A 24,005-nucleotide genomic window follows, 5' to 3' on the forward strand; every position below is an offset into this window, starting at 1 on the left:
ATAACGACATGGAGCATGCCTTTGCCCTCTACTTACTGAAATATAGCATTTCCCTTGTCTCCTTTCAAGTTCTTTATTAACATCGAATGAAGTGTCAGTTACTTATATAGTTTGTTCATTCCAATCTTCTCATGTTACATCCATTCTTCATTCCCGAACTTTGTCTTCCTGAACGCTGCCACATGTCATACAATCATCTTCATTCATTCCGCCCCCCCCCCACCTCCCACATTTTAAATTAATAACTTTTCTCTTCCTCTTTGTTTTTCACTTTTAATTATTTACAGTCGCTGAAGGCCAACATAATCCATCTGAACGTGCACTTTCAACAGTCAGACTGAAACTTTGTGGTTACCTCTTAGACAATAATGTTTAGCTGTCACTCTCGCTTCTAAGCTGTCTAGCCTGGGTTCAAATCCTAACCCAGCTATAAACTGTCATTCTGGTGTTTCACTGACAGGGTGATTCATCAATGTGTGTGCCACCCCTCGGATGGACGTTAAACTGGGCGTCCCGTCTGCTGGCATTAGTCGGTGGACGTTTAAGACCCCACGGTGTCCTCCACGAAGAGTAGGCGAGCTATCACCGGCACCATGAACAAATTACTAATTCCTGCCATAACTATTGCTGAGAAGGCAATGGCAAACCGCGCAGCATAACCCTTGCCAAGAAACTGCTTCGGCAGCACCGGCACTATGTAACAGAGTATACACGGTACATCAGAATCAGAATCGTATAGCCAGAATGCTTGTCAATTTAAAAAAAAAACTTTTTGTCAAAATCCTTGTGCAGTAATGTGTATGAATGTTGGCTGGTAGGATAGCCCAGAGGCAGGGCTGCGTTAACCCACAGGCTAATAAGGCTACACATAGCCTTTGGCACTCGTATCTCTTCGGCCCTCAAATTTCAGCAATTTGTTAATGTCACACACATCCTTATCAGATGTTGAGAAAAAGGACGATGAAAGTAACTCTGTTTGGATGTACCGTGTTATCATTGAATCGAACATGACGGAATGTTTCCCAAATGTTGAAACTGCATTGCCACTGTATAAGTCACCTGATGATCTGTCACTGGAGCAGATAACTTTCCTTCTCTCTTCGAAGAAGGGTTAATATGTGCTCTGATCCACCATGATTCATGAGCATCTTGTTGCTTTATCCCTCTTGAGTATTGACGGTGAAATTGTTCGGTCTTTGGATTGTGACATCATTCATGAGTTTTCCACAGCTGAAGTGAGAAAGAAAACTATTTCGGCTTAAAAACCCCTTCAGTGTGATCATACTCATTGGAGGTGTCTGCACTTTATTTGAAGATTAACAAAATGAATGTGGAGAAAAATGAAAAGGGAGGGAGAATGGGCAAATCACCTTCACCATCTTTATGGTGCAGATCTGTTGATCGGCTTTTTGGAGTTTTGGAAATTTTAGTTTCAATAAATTAGTTTGATGAATTTCCGAATTTTTTAATGCAATATGTAGTATCTACTTCGGCCCTTCCCTCCCATTAGCCTGAGGTCCCTCATAGCCTTAATCCTGGTCTGCCGAGCGGTACAGGGTGTTTCAAAAGAAACTGCAGTGGAAACTTATCACACCTCTTGTGTAAAAAGTTATGTCTTTCAGACAAAAGTATTTCTTGTCACATCCAACAAACACTTTGTGGGTATCTCACTTGAACGAGTCGATGATACTTGCGAGTGAAGAAGCAGACATTTTCATTTTAAAATTTACAAATAATTGAAACAGGTATTTTGTTTAGGACACTTACTTTTGAAACACCCTGTAAATGCTTTTGAGCTGTTTAGCCTGAGTTTGAATCCCCACTCAGTTATAAACTGACACCCTGGTGTTTCGCATATAGGGTAAGGCTTCAATGTGTGCGCTGTCCCTCGGAAAAACGTTAAACCAGAGGAAGCGTTTGCCAGCACGAGATGTTGGTCAATCTCAAAGATCCCACTGTGAGGACAGGCAAGTTATTGCCGGCACAATGACCAAATTACAAATTCTGCCATGACATTCTCACCAATGTGCACTTGCTAATTGCTAAGTGTGGTGAGTGTACCAACATCCCCAACGTGAGTTTAGGGAAGCATTCGTCCTGCAGTGGACTCAATATATAGGTGTGTGTGTGTGTGTGTGTGTGTGTGTGTGTGTGTGTGTGTGTGTGTGTGTGTGTGTGTGTGTGTGTGTGTGTGTGTGTGTGTGTGTGTGTGTGTGTATTAACTTTGTCATGTACAGAACTTTATACCTATGTAAGTTGCTTTGGGGCATGACAATGACGTGGTCAAGTCCTGGAAAGCCAAGTCCAAATCTTGACTCGATGAAGGGATAAAGGGTTGATCTCCAACATTAGGTCTGCTAAGCTTACACCGAACAAATTAAAGAATGCCAAATCTAATAATTCTTGATTAAGCTCTGATTGAATGATTGTGCACCTTGGGGTGTAGCCACAGTTATAGAATTGGTTGTTTTTGTCCCCAGCTTTATTATTAATTAACTCTCATCTTGTGTTAATTTGCAGAAATTTTGTGAATTTGGCATTAACTGCTATATCAATGTTTATTTGGTATAACAAACATGATGTAAAGCATAACTTTGATATGAGGTTCAAAGTTACTCCCACTATACAGTTTTCCCATGAAAGGTCTCAACAGGCTCAATTAAGTCGCTGCAGACATCAAAATCATGTGCATATCAAGGTAAAATTGGAATTATTTTCTGGGAATCCTCTAATTATAATGTAAACTGCAAAACTGACATCTATTTCAAAACAGGAACTACAGATAACATCGTTATTTACACAGAAGAAAGCTCGTGCAACATCAGCTTCATTGATGAAGCCAAAACATCGTGAGAAAACTGGATTTATCACTTAAGCATACGTTTATATTTAAATATTGTGGATATGTCAAGGAACAGCTTGCCATTATTATTTTAAAGTCTCATTTTCTATCCATATAAATTATACACTTAGAAACAAGAAGACGCCATTTGGCTAATTACACTTTACGAAATTGGGATATTGGAATTAGTGATAAATGGATGTGGATGTTAAGATATATTAATGTAATCTATATGTAATAGAGCAAGTGTATGTGTGTATCATCAGCTCCTCGGAGAGGATTTGACCGAGGGAGCTGAAACTTTCAGAGATTAATGAGGACAACCTGATGTTGTGCATGTGCAAGTTTGTTTGATTCCATCAAGTTTTGAAAAAAAATTGGGGGGATTTTTTCCCCTTTGGGGGAAGTGTGTGTGCAATTGGAATTATCCAAGCTATATAACCACAATGTATGTATATATATATATATATATATATATATATATATATATATATATATATATATATATATATATATATATATATATATATATTGTTACGGCTGTGGAAATTCGCAAACCACCATTCAGGGCCCGTAGGTGAGATAACTCTAAGTACATGTGTAGTTAGCCCCAAACCCGTTGTTTAGAGGGAATAAATGTGATTCATTCGGGCTGCGACGCTTTGAGTAAAGTGTTTTTCTGTTCTATCTTTATTTTGAACCAACCATGTCTCAACCGCAACAACCACCTTAACCACCACTGATAAACCCTCCACCACCCTCACCTCTCTCCTTCTGCGGCCATTCCCGCACCACCTGTGAACACTGAGCATCGGGCTGTCTTGTCTCGTTCAGCGATACGCACCGAGCCGCGAGTGCAAATAGCGGCCTTTCCGAGGAGAATTCGGATCAAGAACGCTACACGCCCACTTCTGATCCGTCCAATTAGCAAGCGCGGAGCGGCTTGGCCCCGCCTCCAGGTGCGTCTGTGTGAAATTGAAATATGCAAATTCTAGGATCAGGGGAGGTTCACGCCCACTTTTCCTCCGTCCAATTGGCGAGTGTGGCTCCGCCCCCGAGGTGATCCTGATCCGGAAATTTGCATATTGTTTTCTCCTGCCGGCCTATAAAACGGCGAGCGCAAGGCGCATCGTGGCAGAGTCAGTTTTTGGTTGGAGGGTAGAGTGTGGCAGCAGCAGAGTGTGGCAGCGGCAGAGAGTGGAGTCGTGTGGCGAAGGCATCGAGTGGGTTCTGCAGTCGGCTGAGGAGAGTTGTGGGAAGAGGCCAAGGAGCTCGGGTCCGAGGCGAGAAGGACGGCGGTCAGCGACGAGGTCGCGGTGGGAGATCGCTCGTCGCGGGACCCAAGCCAGCCAGCCATTCTCCCTCCCCCAGGGCATCAACAATTCCCCCTTTTCCCCCGCGCTGAGAGAGTGCAACAAAGGGGGCCCCGTTCCCACCCCACTCCAAACGTCGTGCCAACGGAACCCGCCAAGGAGCACGGAATCGGGGCACAGCCACGCGGCCACATCTGCGGCTCCTCCGCCAACGCGTCACGAGGAAGCGGGTAGGACCCACCCGGTCTCGCGGACCTGGCCGCTCCATCAGGTCACGCGCGCATATTGGCCTACAGGCCCGTCTGCCCCCTGGTCTATGAGGGTGGCTTCTTTCCTTTGCTTTTGAGTAAATGTGTGTTGGCGCCGTGTCTTGTAAAGTAGAACTGTATAAGTGTTGCCGTGTGTACGCGTATTCGGTAGTAACTGCGTCGTCGTTGCTTTTATTGTTTGGGTTGCTAAATTTGCATTTTGACTGTTTGGCTGTATATGTGTGCTCTCCGTGTGTCGCGTAATAAATGTGCATTGTGTGAACTGTTTTCCCGTTTCGGTTCGTCTTTTCTTTATTGACCCTCCATCCTGCTTCACGTAAAGGGTTCGTAGTGGGCTTAATACGCCCGATAATTAATCGGAACCGTCGAGGCCGACGATAACACCGCTCGTTTATCACTGTAGCACAGAACGGACCACTTAAGCGGTTCGTGTCCGGAGTCGGCCTGTGGCCTGGTGCGATCGCCCGGTCGACCATTCGCGCAGGTACTTAGGTCGATCGAATTTGGCGAGCGACCCTATCCTGCATGGGTGGGCAATTGGCACAATCGTGGTGAGGTTAAACCCCCACCCGTGACTACCTCCTGGCGTTTGTCCGAGAGGGTCACGACTGAATTGTCCGTTCCGGTGGGCGAGGCGGCCGCCATTCGAGTCGAGCGGCCGATCGCACGCCGGCGAGCGCGAATTCCAACAATATATACACATAAGCAGTGTGCATGTTTTCATTTCATATCTGTAACCCAGGTGAATTTTTTTTTCAGGAAGCAATCGAGGCAGCAGTCTGTTGCTTATACACTGCCAAACTGCCGAAACACTGCCATACAAATAAATGGATGTGTTAGAAGAACGTGTTGTATGCTTGGAACCAGGTGACCCAAAGGGGAGGTACTCTGCCATGTTATTAATAATCATGAAGAAAATAACAGGATCCCCGTGGCAGCTCTCAGAAGGAGTGGGTGCTTCTAGTGGTGAGAATATATTTATGAAGGAGAAGATAAGTGAAATGATCAAGACAACTGGGTGCAGATTTTGTACAGGTGTAACTGGACAAATGGCCTCTTCTTGTTTCTAAGTATATGTATGTATATATATATATATATATATATATATATATATATATATATATATATATATATATATATATATATATATATATATATATATATATATATATATATATATACATATATATATATATATATATATATATATATATATATATATATATATATATATATATATATATATATATATATATATATATATATATATATACATATATATACACAGGGGGCTGCAAAAGTAGGTATACAGTAATGAAAAAAAAACGTGCGCACAAAATGTATTTTACTGATTATACAAGCATATCAATAATAACATACCAATAATAAACATATCAATAATAAACATTAATCTAATATTAATGAATGAATTCTAGTATTAAATGAATCCTCGCACCACTATTATAATACTGGTAATACTGGTATAATCCTTACTGTACCTACTTTTGCATATGTATATATATATATATATATATATATATATATATATATATATATATATATATATATATATATATATATATATATATGTACAAACATATATACATAATGAGACTTTAAAATAATATTGGCAAGCTGTTATTTTACATATCCACTATATTTCAATACAAATGTATGATTAAGTGATAAATCCAGTTTTCTCACTATGTTTTGGCTTCATCAATGAAGCTGATGTCGCACGAGCTTTCTTCTGTGTAAATAACGATGTTCTCTGTAGTTTCTGTTTTGAAATAGATGTCAGTGTTGCAGTTTTCAAAATATTTAGAGTATCTTCTTATTTGGAGGAAGATAAAATTTTAATTTCCAAATTATTCTTCCAGAAAGGAATTTCGCCTTTCCAGAAAGAAAGGCCCACAAACACAATGGGGCCGTTTTTTGGAAAGATACAGTGGGATCACTATTGTTCCTTCAATGAACGAAAGCTTACGCTTCCAAAGATGGCACAGGCACACTGATAAGAATGTCTTATGCTTATGTCAAATTCTATTATTATGATGCAAGTTCAGAGTATTAGTTTGGGGGGAGATGTAAAACCTGTAACATATACTGAAAGAGTTGAAGTTATATCTTTACTTTATCAACCTTTTTTCATCTTGAGAAGGAGCAAGATATGTGTAATGGTCCCATCGGTTTCCTGTGATGGAGCAACATCTGTAGCACAAATAATTTCCCACAGTCGCTGCATGGCCACCCATTGCAATTGGGCAAGGCCAGTTGTTGTCGAGTGCCCAGTGAAGTCAGAGGCGCAGATTAAGACAGGGCTTGGCTCCTCTTGCCTCATGGTATGCTCTTCCTCCACCCACCATCCACCCACCCTGCCATTGTCTCTCCCAAGGTCCGTGTTCACCCCTTTTCTGCCAGCTCTTCCCATGGACATTGCTTCAAGCAAACATAAAGACTGAAGAAAGAAAAGCGGAAGGGAAAAGTAGTACAAATGTGAGTAAAAGTGTAAGAGACTTGTATTGTGATGATAAATTATATGTTTACACATCAATGTATCTCAATATAATGTTCAAAGAGATTGAGACTGCTTTGTTTCTGCAGTCAGGAACTAATATTATCGCATGCCATTCTTGAGTGATATTAAGGCAGGTCTTCTACCTACCTGCATGTACTTATAAATGTTGTGCTACCTCAGTGTGCAAGTGGATATTTAGTAAAATCAAGCATTATGTGGATGACTGCTCATTTATGATCATCCTAGCTATTTTTATTTTTATTTGTTACCCGAGAACTCATAAATGGTACCACAAGAGTGCTGTTCTGTGACTGCGACTGCAAAATCATATATACCTCCTTCATGTTGTTTACTGAGAACCTCTTCATAAAAGCCAATCAGAGAATGTGGTTGATTCTGTTCAAGACACAGCCATATCAAATTTTAATTGTAGTGCCCAACCACGAGAATGTGGCCACAATTTTTATTTCCGAGTAATTCCATTTAGTTGCAAATTAAGAATATCGACATGGCAAACAATCCACACATATGCTTTGGATTCATCAATATAACTTGAAAGAAAATAATTAAATTGATTTTCAAAATATAATGTACGTGTGTAAAATAATGATAAAATATACAAACTGTGTCATAAAAGATGTTGATAAAATCTCGAATAAATTATATAAATATATGCATACATACATACATATACATGCAACTTGTGATTTTGTGTGTGTTTCAGATTAACTGAAACCAAAGTAATCTGAATGTTTTCTTGTTTGACAACATAGAACTGGAAGTGAAGATGAGCATCACATTGTCGACACAGCCCAGACAGAAATCCATGCTGATCTCACCACTATCCCCACCAGGCTCCCTTGGATTGGGGGTTGAAAGCAAGCCATCACGAATGCAATTAGCCAAAGGATCCCATAGCCCAACATCTCCATTAAAAATGGCTGGAGAGGATGTGTTTGCATCCAAGCAACCTCGCAATGTGGAAGGTGCGGAACAATCAAGTGCACAGTTGAATGGATGCTTGACTCAACAGGATGAGGCTACTCTCAGCTCTGAAGGTGTTAATGACAAGGCTTCTACAAGCATTCAGGACATTGATATGGATAAACCTTTTGTGGGGCAAGACATATCTTGCATGGATGCCTATGCTTCAGGGCCATCAGTTACTGGAACTCCTGTGCTCAGTAAGGCCACAGAAAAACATGAAACCAGCTCTGCAGTAACAACTACAGAAGCATTAGCAAAAGATACTGTAATATCAGGGTCTATACCAAATGTAGATTTGGTCTTTGATCGCCGCAATTCGGAACAGGCAACGTGGACCAAGTCACTTGAACGGAGCCGTGTTCGTCGAATGTGTGGCAATCGGACACTGCAGGAGCGTGTTCAGCAGTTACGTGTTGCAGCTGAGCGCAGCAGCCAACCTCGGACCCCTGTTCGTAGCCCACCTGGGCAACTTGGACAGCCGGCACGGACCCGAACGCGACACACCAGCCTTGGGGATGGTGATATACCCAAGCAATCAGACAGCAATGCGCAGCACTCGGCTGACTCAAATTTGGGGAATGGAGAGGAATGTACGTTAATTGCACAGGAAGATATTTTAGTACAGGTGAGGTCCAATGCACGAAACCTTGCAGCACATTCACACATTGTGGGCTCTGGGTCAACCCGAGGAATCGTTCAATCAGCGTTTTCATATGGACGAACTGGAACAGATAAACAGGAAAACAAGGCTGTGGCTGAACAGCAACTACAACAACCTCAGCCTCCGATTGACTCACTAGCATCCATTCCATTCATTGGTAAGTTGTTTCTTCTCAATAACTTACACAATCACTAAAATTGTAGATGTCAAGGATCTTCGCCTTTGGGTTTGAAGCGAGAGTTAAAGATACACAAGTAGTGGAGGTTATGTTTCTTTGTTTTGGTATACATGGCCACTTACTTTGATTTCATTTAAGAACTGTATATTTAGGCTATTTTTACAATGTTAAATAATAATTTAATCAGGATTTATTTCATTGTATTTTTTTTTATGATTATAGAGTTAGGCTCTTAGAAGCACAACTTCCGATACCGATGAAAAGATTGTGGAAAAGCAGATTGGTAGTGACTTTCAGCAATTGTGCTACTTGGTGCATGTCCTGGAAAACGAGAGGGAAAATTGGTTCGAGATAACATGGGGTTGAGATGAAAGGAGGTGAAAAGGTGGTGGATAGTGGGAGAGAATAGGGGGGGGGATGCAAAAGTGGAGGGCATGCCATGAGGAGGTGCTTGGAACCCTGGGATACACTGTGGTGACAAGTGCTCCATCAGGAAACGGATGTGCAGTGTGGTAATAGATAGAAATCACAAGATACAACCTTTGAACTCTGAGAACCTTGCAGGGTAGTTGTAAGAACTGGCACCTACAGAGTATGTAGTTTTGTAGGGGTTTTCTTTTCCAGCAGGCTGGATCAGGCTCAAAGTTGGTAAGACATGTCCAAAATCGATCATCTTCAATACATTTATAAACTTTGGGTGCCCCGGCATTGACCTGAAACTAACTCGAAAGTCGATCCTTGGTCATTGACACCCCAGATATAATGAATCCTTGTCATAAATTACCTTCACAACTTCATGATGGTTTCAAACCAGGGTGACCACGCCAGAATGTATTGTTACAATTTCTTTCTGAACCATAGAATAACCTCGGATGTAATTGGGACATGTGAGCCATTGCAGCCGTTGTTTTTGGAGGTCCAATCCCAAAGTCGCCAATTATCCTTATCAAGCACCACCAGCAGATTATCCATGGCACCGCATGCACCATAAACGTTTAGGGGAATGGGTAAGCATGTGAACTTGTGCTTTGAAACTGTTTGCTGCTGCCCCTGCAATTCCAGGCCCTTTGCTCCACAATGTTTGTGGAAGTGCTGGCTTAGTGAATACACACTAATTACAAGCTCTAATGGTCCACCATGTCTGCCGGGAAGCTCGACGATGGCTGTTTATTTTCCTCTAGTAAGGCTTTGCTGGCAAGGCCCTTCCAATGCGGCACTCAACATTGTCTTAACATCACCCAGTGGCCAGTGTTTTGTCTGCAGACCATTCGCTTGTCTCTTTCCCATTGATTAATCTGGCTAGTTTTAAGGTGATGAGGTTTCTGTGATAGTTTATATTTCATGGTTGATATAACTTTAATGTTTTTTTCTTTCCAACTTGTTCCACTGAAGAGATGACACATCCATCTTTAAATTATGAATGATTATAATGAATGATGTACATCCAAACCCAAACAATGTCTTCCATCACCGAGTGAGAGCACAGACCCTTTACTTATACGTATGTCTCAAGCTGTGTTCACTATTAATACATTATTTCTGCTTATTTCTTGAAACCATGCTTTCCTGCTGTGCATATCAGAAATGTATAACAACAAACACAGTTTTATCACCAAACTTCAGAAACAATTAAATACGTGGAGTTGAATGTACTGAACAAAAGAAAACCATTTATAATAAAATTCAGATGATGAGTATTTTGTAATCCTTTGAATGGTGCATGTATGATTGTTACTGCCATGACTTGTAAAAAATATATATATTTTTTTGGTTAATTTGAGACATGGACAAGGCATTTTTGTAATAGGAAACGAGTGACGTGCTGAAGATTGAGATCGTGTTTCACCACTGATACATTTTTCATCTTGGGTTTGGGTAAAAACAATTAAAGAAATGTAGTGAAGGTGTGTGTGTGTGTGGTGTGTTGTGTTGGTGGGGAATTTGGGGGTGGGCTGTGCATGGGAACTGCAGATTACATTTGCGTTTGCAATATGTAAGTGCCACAGGACTGGGATGCAAGGTGGACCAAATTTACATAATACAGCAGTTGCCTCAGACAAGCAATCGATCAAAGATATGTGCGTATATATATATATATATATATATATATATATATATATATATATATATATATATATATATATATATATATATATATGGATTTAACGTAATTTTCTCTTCGTCATTCTCACTTGGGGTCGGCAACATTTGGAAATTTTTCAAGATCAAAATGAGAAAACTTGACAGAAAATAATTAAGTATGGATGGATTTCTTTTTTCATATGTGATTACCACCACCGCTATCTGATTTTGGGAGCTGTGGGACTTGTTCTGTTTATAAGAACGCTTGCAGTGTGACGTTGGAAGGATGTTAGGCGGAAATAGCCAGGCGGTGCCCTTACAAGACATGTATACTGTCGATGTTATCACAGACAATGCTGTAAAACTGTAAACAGATTTCAAAAAATGGCTGGTTACAACTTCCACCTCACTTTTACTTCTGCTAATGCAAATAATGCATCTGTGTTAATGCATCTGTGCACTTGTAATGGATACAAATGTAGGTCAGGTTACTCACTTGGAAAATGCATATTTTTAGTGAGCTATCATGGTTAGCTTATTACATCCTTGTCAAAATAAATTGAAGTACTCAACTGTTCAACTGCTGACATGCATGACATGCAAGCATTAATACAAGGTGCAATCAGTTATAGAATTTATTTTTGTTCCTCCAGCCTATTTTATTTCTTTCTCCAAACATGTGGACTACCTTTATAGAAAATGTCAATGTTTGCTGGGATCACTGAAACAGTTCACCATCCACTGATATTTATTTCGTTTCTCTCTGGTTCTTCTGATTAAAATGTGGCTGTGGGGACTGCTTTTTAAAATTATGGACACCTAAGGTGTTTGTCATTGCAGATACTATATTGCACAGAGAACGTTGTTCATATCTAAGAGCATCACTTTGTTGGAAGCTCGAGAAAAGTTAATAATTTTTGCTGGAGTAAAATTTATGTCTCACATCGGAATAACAAAAAAAACTTTCATCACGTGTTTGTATTCTCAGATGATCCTGTGAGTCCAAGTACAGACAGTTCCCCCAGACCCATCTCTGCTGTAGACCTCTTTTCAGCACCACCTCAGTTGCGTGACTCTTGTACGAACCCTCCTCCAGCTCAGTCAGTCATTTTGAAGTCTTCAAGTAAGACAATAATTATTTGTACACATAAGACAGACAGATGCATGCACCCATACACAGCCAATCATTTATTGGCAATATTTAATGATATTCAAAAGGTTCTACAAATGAGATGCTCACAATAGTCTCAGTTTCATGTATGTATGTATATGTAAATATGTGTGTGTGTGTGTGTGTGTATATATATATATATATATATATATATATATATATATATATATATATATATATATATATATATATATATATATATATATATACATATACACACACACACTAATAAATGTCAATCTGTATCTCCTTCATAACTCCAAAACCTTGCATGCATACTACGAAAACTCCAAGGAAGTGCAAGAGTGAAAATTGGGTGTTTGGGTTAATTAAACACCCATTTTCAACATAATTAATGGAATTATTTAATTATATCCTTTATCAGGCACATCCTCGGTCACCACTCCCTTAGGGGTCTTCAGAGGTATTCTAGGTCACCTCGCTGGCATATGAAGCCACCATGATTTTTGGCCTGCTCAACCATGTCCTTACTTGTAACAGGCCAGAACAATTTCTTAACGATAATTTTTTTTTCAATTTCCTCACTCATGTCAAATGCCTCATCATTATAGCTATGAATCGCTGTATACATCGCTTTTGTCAGTACAATAGTTTTCAAGTAGGAGCTTGGAGTGATTTCATGCATTATATGATACGATTTTCCACAATCTACTTTCATGGACTACTTAAAGTATATCAACAAGGACAACAAGGAAATCCAACACAGGTGGAGGCCATTCAGCCCATCATGCCTGTTCAGCACACACACACACCAACCCAAGATCCAATAAAGAAAATGCAAAAAAATGATGTTTTTAATTAATGAAAGAAAAAAAAGAAAAAAATTTTTGTTGTAATTTTTTCTTCTTTGCTTCCCCTCAGAGAGGGGGCATGGGCTTGGTTAAAAGCACATATCAACCACACAACCCACCTTAACAAGACCTCCACCAACAGCACTCTGTACACAATCGCTCATCAATACTCAAACTACCTAAAAGTCTTATCAACATCCCCATACCCCTCTATCTCCATAACTTCCAGGTACCTATCTAATTCTAATTTAAACTTATCTACTTTTTCTGCTGCCACTACCTTTTCAGGGAGACCATTCCATGCATTAACTACTCTGAGTGAAAGTCCCCTGCCTTACTGCCATCTTCACTCTCCTCTTCTTTACTCTCAGGCTATGGCCCCTGGTTCTGTCACTGTCTACTCTGTTGAATAATTCATCTGCACTTATTTTATCTCTACCTTTCATTATCTTAAACATCTCCATCATATCTCCTCGTAACCGCCTCCTTTCTAGTGTATAAAGCCATGTCTCCTTCAAGCACTCCTCATAGCTGAGTCCAGCTAGGCCCGGCATCAATCTCGTAGCCCTATGCTGAACCCTCTCTATGACATAATGGCATCTATGTCATTCCGGAACTGTGGTGACCAAAACTGCACACAATATTCTTTATGTGGCCTCACTAAATTATTGTAGAATGTTAACACCACCTCTTTTGCTTTATAAATGATCCCCCTCCTTAGACAGCCTAAAACCCTAAAATTTGCTTTACCTATAGCTGCCTGGCACTGTGCTGCCTGCTTACCTCCCGTATCTGTTACCACCCCCAGATCCTTCTCTTGTGTGGCAGACTCCAAAATTACCTCCTGCATCATGTAATCTCGATAAATGATCGAAATATTATTACAGTTGTGAGGATCGGATATTGTCCGGACTAAATAAGTGTCGAAATCTGTTGTGAAATCTAATAATTTGAAGAAATAATGAGTTTTATAACTAAGCCGATATGCTTATTTACTTTAAGCAAGCAAGGCTATATTCCCTCCTCCATATGTACACAAGAAAATGTGAAATTTCCAAAGTATTAACTTATCTTTTTCGACTGTTTTGAGAATTATATTGAGTGAACAAAAAATTTAGGAACTCGCCAAAATTAACCAGCTTCATTGAGCTGTATGATTGAATGCATTCACTGCAAGACCTCGCACCCTATCCCCCAGAAGGACTGCTTATCCAAAGCGTCTGCCAGATCTGTGTCTATATTTTCAGAGGTTTTGTGAGGTGCTCTATTTGGTAACAAAGCAAACCTGGTGAAAACATGTTTTTTTTAAGTTTTTACGTTTGCGTGGACCACTAACCGATGCAACACATGACACGTGCACAGATGAGCAGGCAACATGGCGGATTTTCTCTAAATGTGTATTTCACAGGCGATTGAACTTTGCAATGTCTCTAGGGTTGTTCTGCATTAAGCAGCAACTATTTTGTGGATAAAGTGATTACTTTTACGAATTCATTTTATTTATTTAACTGCTGTGTACGTGGTGAATACAGCTTTAAAGTTAAAGAGATTCTATATGGTATGCTGTGACAACCTGGCCAACCGTTCCTTATCAACCATTCAATTGGAGGGCTTACATGAGTGCTTAAGCGACTTTCTGAGCACCCATTGTCGATTGCGGAACCGCACTACATCATTCTGAGGAAATTGTTCACTCACTGCAGATACTTTTGCCATGCTGTGCCATCATTCAGAGTGAGTGGTTGGTGCTCCATCACGTTGAGTGAGTGGTTCGTGCTCAGTCAGGCTGAGCGAGTGGTTCTTGCTCTGTCACCCTGAACGGATGGTTCGTGCTCTGTCACCCTGAGTGAGTGGATGGTGCTCCGTCACCCTGAGCGAGTGGTTGCTCCTCCGTCACCCTGAGCAAGTGGTTGGTGCTCCGTCACCCTGAGCGAGTGGTTGGTGCTCCGTCACCCTGAGCGAGTGGTTGGTGCTCTGTCACCCTGAGCGAGTGATTGGTGGGTGCTCCGTCACCCTGAGCGAGTGCTTGGTGCTCCATCACCCTGAGCGAGTGCTTGGTGCTCCATCACCCTGAGCGAGTGGTTGGTGCTCCATCACCCTGAGCGAGTGGTTGGTGCTCCATCACCCTGAGCGAGTGGTTGGTGCTCCATCACCCTGAGCGAGTGGTTCGTGCTCCGTCACCCTGAGCAAGTTACTGTGAAATAACACCCAATTTCCGAGCCGTTTGCCATATTAATATGTTTTCTAAATTACCGAGCCAAATATTTTTCCACCCGTCATACACAGCTGTTTATAAAGATTAATGTTCGTGAACATATCCCTGAAATATCTACATAAATGCAACATTGTTTTTTGGTGAAAGCGACTCAAGGTTACTGGGTTTATATAATCTTCTTCTTCTTCTTTCGGCTGCTCCCGTTCGGGGTTGCCACAGCGGATCATCCGTATGATCCGCATAGTGATTTGGCACATGTTTTACGCCGGATGCCCTTCCTGACGCAACCCTGGTCGCCTCTTACGACACAGGGATATGGTACACCTATTTTTAACCGGGGTATACATCGGCCCAGTATACTGGTACTCATTTCACCGACCACGGCAGGATGACAGGCTGAGTCAACCCCCTGGTGTATTAATTCAGTGGCCCAACGGGACTTGAACTCAGGACCTTTTGGATCCCAAGCCGCTGCCCTAACCACTGCGCCAACACCAGGCTTTACTATAATATATATATATATATATATATATATATATATATATATATATATATATATATATATATATATATATATATATATATATATATATATATATATATATATATATATATATATATATATATATATATATATATATATACCTGGTGTTGGCGCAGTGGTTAGGGCAGCGGCTTGGGATCCAAAAGGTCCTGAGTTCAAGTCCCGTTGGGCCACTGAATTAATACACCAGGGGGTTGACTCAGCCTGTCATCCTTCTGAGGTCGGCGAAATGAGTACCAGTGTACTGGGCCAGTGTATACCCCGGTTAAAATAGGTGTACCATATCCCTGTGTCGTAAGAGGCGACCAGGGTTGCGTCAGGAAGGGCATCCGGCGTAAAACATGTGCCAAATCACTATGCGGATCATACGGATGATCCGCTGTGGCGACCCCTAATGGGAGCAGCGGAAAGAAGAAGAAGAAGACGATATATATATATATATATATATATATATATATATATATATATATATATATATACATATATATATATATATATATATATATATATATATATATATATATATATATATATATCACACAGTGACCTTACACACGCTGTTCCTCTCACACTCGGCCGTTCACTCACACTGAGTGTCTAAATCCACTACCAATCCCTTACGTGATGCAAGATGGCACTTTCAATGGGGAAAGAGACGACGAACGGGATACATTTCACACAAGCACATTTATTACAAAGCACATATTGCACACACAACACAAGCAAGGAATCATGCAATATACAAGCAACAAATAGAATGCAAAAGCAATACGACTGACTATAATTATTATTTACAAGCACTTACACAGTTTCTACTTGGCAGGACACGGCGCCACAGCATGCATACAAAAACAAAGAAAGACCTCCCTCACAGGCAAGGGGGTAGACGGGGTCCGTAGACCTTTATGGTTGTGGGCCATGGATGACCGAAAAGACCGACGGGTCCTACCCGCACCCTCGTGGTGCGACGGTGGGCAGGTCGCGACGTCTCGTCCCCACGGCAACTAGCGTAGCCGCGCCTGATCTCGGGCCTTGCAACGGTGGGCAGGTCGTGACGCGTTCTCCCCACGGCCATGAGGACAGCCACGCCTGATCTCGGGCCTTGCAACGGTGGGCAGGTTGTGACGCCTTTTCCCCACGACCACAAGGACAAGACTTCCACCCGACTGCCCCAAGTCTGTCTACAACGAAGACTTGGACCATGACAGACTTGGACCAAGAACATGACGACCAAGACTTCCACACGACTGCCCCAAGTCTCTGCTATCCACGCTCTCTTTTCGAGGCGCTCCTCTTGCCCTTTTATTGGAGAACCCATCCGGTCCAAATCCGTAATCCAGCCTAACCTTTGTCCGTCCTCGGGATCGGCAACATCCACCGCTGGCGTTTCCGGACCGGGTTTCACTCCCGCAAGCGCGCACGTGGCGGCCTCGTGCGCAGCACGGCCCGATACTCGCGCTGCCATGCAAACCCGGCACGGTGCCCATTACAACTACGGCCGCTACTCGGCCCTTGTCCCTCTGTCGCCGTCGTCTCCGTCGCACTCTCGCGCTCAAGCTCCCTCGTGCCACAGGGCTCACACACCTCGAGATGGCATTCACACCAGGACATGCGGTTACATGTTCCCTCATGCCGGCCGCCATCTCCCTTACACACAGTGACCTTACACACGCTGTTCCTCTCACACTCGGCCGTTCACTCGCACACGCGGTGACACTCACACGCAGTGCCTCATCCACACACGGCGTGCTGGGAGGCACGCACTTTGGCACAGTCGCCACCATACCACTCACACACGGGGGCGTACTCACACTTTTCACCACACACACCGGGACAATCACACTGGGGAATCGGGTCACCTCTGGGGCTCCCGGGGCCTCCATACCCCCCCAAGCTTCGTGTGCACCTGTCCGCAGCACTCGCCCCCTCTAACTCGCTTGACACGACCGAACCCACCTGGTGGAGATCAGCTTCAAGGGAGAATAGTGTCTCCCTTCGTTCCCGAAGGAGGCTATCCAGCTGCTTGCATCGGGCCCCCACACATTCTGCCATCTCGCCCCCATCATCCTCCACTACCTCCGTGTGTGTGTGTGTTCGTCCCAAACCCCGTCCTTATCGTGCAGTCTCTCCCCTACCGTTTCCATCTCCCTCGTCTCGGTTATTCTTATTTCCTTTATTATCTCTGTCGTCTCCACGTGTCTCTTACACGTCGCAGGCACCACATTTACTTTTTCCCTCTGTGTCACCTGCTAGAGTCTCGCCCAACGCGTCTCCCGAATTATTTTCTCCTCACCTGCCTCCATTTCTGGCCTGACAGCCGTTGCACCCCCCCCCCCCCAGCTCGTTCGCTCCAGCACGTGGCGCCGCCATTATGCTCGCATGCAGGCATCGCTCCACGCGCTGCATTTCACCCCGCAGTATTTGCGTATTTGCCTCCATGTTGTTTTTTATTTCTTCCTTCAATTCTTCCTTTATTTCCTTTGCGTTTTCTTTTAAATTCACCTTCATTTCGTTTTGCATTTGTTGCTCTCTCATTACTCTTCCTTGTTTCCTCTCCTGTCCTTCCTTCTCCAATTTCATGGTTTGCTTCATTTGGTTAATTTCTCTTTTGTGTTTCATTTGCTGTTCCTTGTCTATCTCCTCGCACTCCAGCCTTGCCTTTTCTTCCAATTGGTCAACCTCGGCTTCATGTTCTTTTTGTTTTCTATCCCATTGTTCCTCTCGTTCTTCCCTCTCCAATCTCGTTGTGTCCTTCAATCGCCTCATTTCTCCTTCCTGCTTCAGTTGTTCTTCCCTCATCATCCTCAACTCGTTTTGTAGTTCCCTTTCTTTGTCTTCGTGTTTCTGTAACTCAGAAGCTTTCTTTTCAAATTCCTTTCTCATCTCCACACACTCCAACCTGTTTTTTTCCTTTTGTCGTTCAGTTTCAAGTTCATACTCTTTTTGTTTTTTATTCCACTGTCTCTCTTGTTCCTCATTAAGCAATCTCGTTATTTCCTTTAATTGACTGATTTCTTTCTCTTGTCTCATTCCTTGTTCTTTCAGTACTCTTTCTTGTTCCTCATTCTGCAATCTCGTTATTTCCTTCAATTGGCTGATTTCTTTCTCCTGTCTCATTCCTTGCTCCTTCACTTTCTCCTCGTACTCCAACCTTGCTTTGGCTTCAAACTGTTTGACCTGTACAGTGTGGTTCCTCAACGTTTCATTTTCCGTTCTCTTCCTTTCCTCTTTGAACATCTTCAGTTCTTTTTGTAATCCTCTTTCTTTGTTTTTGTGTTTCAGTATCTCAGAAGTGTTTTTTTTCCAATTCCTCCCTCAATTTGCGTGCTTATTCACTCATTTCATCCATTCTTTCCACTGCTTCCCTCCTAAATTCGTCCCTTTTTTTTTTTTTACTGTATTCCTTTAGTTTTTTCTGCCATTCCTTTCCCATTCTTATCTCCCCTTCCAGGATTTCTCTTTTAAACTGGCTTGCCCTTACCTCTCGCTTCAGTAGTTCCAATTCCCCATCATGTTTGCGTTTTTCCTTTTCTGGCTTTGTTTTCCTTTCTCCTTCCTCCCTCATTTCTCCCTGCCGTTCTTCAAACTGTTCTGACTTTTCCAGCAATTCCTCCGTCCTTTCCTCCAGCTGTCCCTCTCCTCTTTTTATCTTCCATTCTAGGCTTTCTCTTTCCTGATTGCCTGTTCTTATCTCTTCCTTCAATTGTTCCAACTCCCCATTGTGTTTAGATTTTTTCTCTTCCAACTGTATTTCCCTCACTCTCCCCTCAAGCTCTTTGAACCGCCTTGCTCCCTCCAATATTTTTTCCATTAGTAGTTTTACTACCAAATCGTGCTCCTTTTGTTTCTTTTCGAGCTCGGTTTTCCATTCTTCCTCAAAGCTGTTCCTATCCTTGGAGATACCAATTTGCTCTTCCTCTTTCCTTTTATTCTGTTCACTCGCCTTTTGTAGCAAAAACCCACGCAACCAATGTACTAACGTCGTTTCCTTATGTAGCTTCTCGACTGTGCTCGCTAAGTCCTCTTCCAGCTCCTGAATTTGCTCCTGTGCATCGGCCAATCATTGTGCTTCCGTGTGCACATAATCCTCATGAACCCAGTCTGCGTTGGTTAAGTCTTTTTCCAACCCCCGTATTCGTTCCTGTGCCTCGTCCAATTCAATCTGCAATGTATTGCCGTCGCCCTGCCTCGCCTGCCATGACCCTGTGGTTTGAAACAGTTGTTGGGAGCGCTCGCCTCTTGTCGTGCCGTTCGTAGCGCCATTAATAGCGGCCCGCACACGCCTCGTGCCGCGCTGAAGTCTTGCCGCACCGCCATCTTGTGACTCTGTTTGCCGGCAAAGTCCGTGCTCAGAATATGAGGGTGAGCTCCCCCATGGATTGTAATTAGCGGTGGAGTTATAAAAAGAACCATCCCGGGCCATGGATTCCACATTACTACACATATTCATTTCTACCCCCGGCACCCGCTCGCCTTGAAAATCCATCTTATTTCTCGGAAGGGATTAAATTTGGCTCGCTCGTAATTTGGGGGGAACAGGGGGTTGCTTCGCACACCCCTGGTCCGATCCCCGTAAATTTAGTTGGAGACCGAGGTGGATTTGAATCCCATACTCCTGTACACCAATGTTACGATTTTCGCCCGCCCGGCGTGCGATCGGCCACGTAACTCAAATCGCGACGCGTCGCCCACCGGGACGGACAATTCAGTCGTGACCCTCTTGGAACTACCGCCAAGGAGCTAGCCACGGGTGGGGGTTTAACCTCACCACAACCCAGTCCGCATTCTACCCGCGCGAAATAGGGTGAATCGCCGAATGTCGATATACCTAAGTACCCGCACGGGTAGCGTACCGAGGAGTTGTACCACGCCGCAGGTCGACTCCGGACACGAACCGCTTAAGCGGCTCGTTCCGTGCTGCAGGGATAACCGAGCGGAGTTATCGCCGACCTTGACGGTTCAGATTATTTACTGGGTGTTTAAACCCACTACCAATCCCTTACGTGATGCAAGATGGCACGACACTTTCAATGGGGAAAGAGACGACGAATGGGATACATTTCACACAAGCACATTTATTTCAAAGCACATATTGCACACACAACACAAGCAAGGAATCATGCAATATACAAGCAACAAATAGAATGCAAAAGCAATACCACCGACTATAATTATTATTTACAAGCACTTACACAGTTTCTACTTGGCAGGACACAGCACCACAGCATGCATACAAAAACAAAGAATGACCTCCCTCACAGGCAAGGGGTAGACGGGGTCCGTAGACCTTTATGGTTGTGGGCCATGGATGACCGAAAAGGCCGACAAGACCGACGGGTCCTACCCGCACCCTCGTGGTGCGACGGTGGGCAGGTCGCGACGTCTCGTCCCCACGGCAACTAGCGTAGCCGCGCCTGATCTCGGGCCTTGCAACGGTGGGCAGGTCGTGACGCCTTCTCCCCACGGCCACGAGGACAGCCATGCCTGATCTCGGGCCTTGCAGCGGTGGGCAGGTCGTGACGCCTTTTCCCCACGACCACGAGGACAAGACTTCCACCCGACTGCCCCAAGTCTGTCTACGACGAAGACTTGGACCACGACAGACTTGAACCAAGAACATGACGACCAAGACTTCCACACGACTGCCCCAAGTCTCTGCTATCCACGCTCTCTTTTCGAGGCGCTCCTCTTGCCCTTTTATTTCTCCTGTGCCCGCCCCCGCCCTTCGCGGCGCATGGTTGGGGGGAGGAACATTCCAGAGAAATTGGGGCGGGAGTTGGTTTCCAACTGTCAAACTTGTTTACCGGAGGAGAAATTGGGGTGGGACTGGTTTCCAACCGTCAAACTTGTTTACCGGAGGAGAAATTGGGGTGGGGCTGGTTTCGTTGCTTCTTTAGTGGCGTTGTGTTGATGGCGTGGTTGTTGAGATGGCGTGGTTGTTCCAAAATAACGACAGGTAAAGAAAAATGGCTAACTCAAAGCGTCGCAGCCCGGATGAATCACACATATTCCCTCTAAATAACGGGTGTGCACTAACTACACATTAACTTATCGACATATCTAACCTGAGGACCTTTCTGGTGTATTGCAAATTTCCACAGCCGTAACAATATATTGTTACAGGCCGGGTGTCGGCCGCCAACCGACCGCTCTGAGCGGAACCGCAAGTCGAGTCGGCCCGACCGATCGCCCAGAATATAGATCGCCGCCCGGATAAGTCCGAGCGACGGGTCCTTGTTCAAGAACCGAAATGCGCCAATCGGCAGATCACGTGGGGTCGGGTCGATTGCCAATCTTCAATGTACCGAAATACCCACATGATCCAACTCCCGGGGTATTCCACCCTCGACGGAACTCGTACGGAACAAACCGCCGAGGCAAGCTTGTCCGTGCGCGATTCCGAGGGGCGTAATCGCCGAGAACCGTCGGTCCAAATGTCCTCCTATTACGGCAAACCAACGGCTTTCTAACTCCCAACACACGAAAAGTTCATTCAATGAGGGAATGGACGCAACGAGCAGGTTTACATTCACACAAGGACATTTATTATAATGAAACACGTATGCAATTAAATAAGGCAAATCACGTGTGCAATTATACAAGCAACAAAAGCACGGCAAAAGAACTACAACCATCTACTTATTATGTACAGTCATTTACACTTAACAGCAGTTCCGACTTATTAGACGGGCCCACGGAGACACGTACGCGTGCGCGCGCGCACACACACACACACACACACACACACACACACACACACACACACACACACACACACACACACACACACACACACACACAAGAAATGGTGGCTGAGGCCTTTAATCACGAGCTCCAGCTCGGAGGACAGGTGAGCTGAAACTCAGAGCCGAACTCGAACCTCTCCACCTCGTGTGGTCTTCAACTTGTCCGGTCCCGGGCTCCAGCGAGAGCGAGCTGGATTCAAATCGCCGTGAGCCGCGTTCCTTCCCGAGCTCTCGCGAATCCTCCCGTGGTTCTCAACACGTGCTGGTGAGACGAGGCGCCGATCCTTCCTGTCAATGCGTCGCTTCCCCGAGGAACCAACTCCAAGAAGAGGCCGATGTGTCGCACCAAGCCGGGAAACAAAATGGAGAACGAAAAGCTCCACGAACCAAGAAGAAGAGGAAGAAGAGGAAAAAGCCTCCACTCGCAGCTCGAGCCGAACAACCGGCTCAAGTTCCTTCCAAAACAAAGCAGCAGCCGAAGCTCACTGAGCCAGCCGAAGCAAAGAGCTTCCGAAGGCCTCAAGCCAAGCAAGCCAAGCAGGACCCGATGGCCTGCTGAACGACTGCTCTCTCCGAAGCAAAAAAGCTTACTCCTCCCACGGGACTCTGCACACGGGACTCAGAACGGGACTCTTCACGAACTCTACCACGGGACTCCCACGGGGCAAAGAAAAGATCTCCTCTTTCTCCTTCCCACCCCCTCCCCCGCAACCGGTGTGACTCATGCCCTTGTGATCCACCCCCCGCTCAACCACGGGTGGGAGGGAGTTGTTGATGTCACAGGATGGCAGGGTTCTTATTCCTCTTTGCAGAAGAGGGGGAGGGACGTCTCCATTGTTTCGTTCCCTAACTATTAAATCGATCCGCAGCGCATCTAATCGATCTTTGAACATTTAAACAACGAAAGATGAGCTATCTCGGAAACATGCACTTATCGACATAGCTGACTAAGGGAACCTGCATGTTGTGTGCAATTGAATTCCAAATTCGTAACTATATATATATATATATATATATATATATATATATATATATATATATATATATATATATATATATATATATATATATATATATATATATATATATATATATATACAGTTGGGAGAACAAGTATCTGATACACTGCCGATTTTGCAGGTTTTCCCACTGACAAAGCATGTAGAGGTCTGTAATTTTTATCATAGGTACACTTCAACTGTGAAAGATGGAATCTAAAACAAAAATCCTGAAAATCACATTGTTTGGTTTTTTAAATAATTAATTTGCATTTTATTGCATGAAATATGTATTTGATACATCAGAAAAACAGAACTTAATATTTGGTACAGAAACCTTTGTTTGCAATTACAGAGATCAGACGTTTCCTGTAGTTCTTTATCAGGTTTGCACAGACTGCAGCAGGGATTTTGGCCCACTCCTCCATACAGATCTTCTCCAGATCCTTCAGGTTTTGGGGCTGTCGCTGGGAAACACAGACTTTCAGCTCCCTCCAAAGATTTTCTATTGGGTTCAGGTGTGGAGACTGGCTTGGCCACTCCAGGACCTTGAGATGCTTCTTACGGAGCCACTCCTGAGTTGTCCTGGCTGTGTGTTTCGGGTCGTTATCATGCTGGAAGACCCAGCCACGCCCCATCTTCAATGCTCTTGTTGAAGGAAGGAGGTTG

The 24,005-nt window shown here is 43.6% G+C and overlaps 1 protein-coding gene across 4 annotated transcripts in view; it reads left to right on the forward strand.

The window, feature by feature from the left end:
* LOC147030178 (uncharacterized) overlaps positions 1 to 24,005 on the forward strand; it is a 196,777-nt gene that overhangs the window by 30,520 nt on the left and 142,252 nt on the right. For all 4 annotated transcript variants that reach the window (XM_085873972.1, XM_085873973.1, XM_085873974.1 and 1 more), the window contains 3 exons: positions 6,820 to 6,920; positions 7,716 to 8,747; positions 11,839 to 11,973. In XM_085873972.1, the coding sequence (XP_085730098.1) occupies positions 7,730 to 8,747; positions 11,839 to 11,973 (1,153 nt within the window). In that variant the 5' untranslated portion in view covers positions 6,820 to 6,920; positions 7,716 to 7,729. The remainder of the gene's footprint in view (positions 1 to 6,819; positions 6,921 to 7,715; positions 8,748 to 11,838; positions 11,974 to 24,005) is intronic.

Source organism: Eptatretus burgeri, chromosome 3, assembly GCF_056783735.1.
Source record: "Eptatretus burgeri isolate ZD-2024b chromosome 3, Ebu_testis_v1, whole genome shotgun sequence".
NCBI classification, from domain to species: Eukaryota; Metazoa; Chordata; class Myxini; order Myxiniformes; family Myxinidae; genus Eptatretus; species Eptatretus burgeri.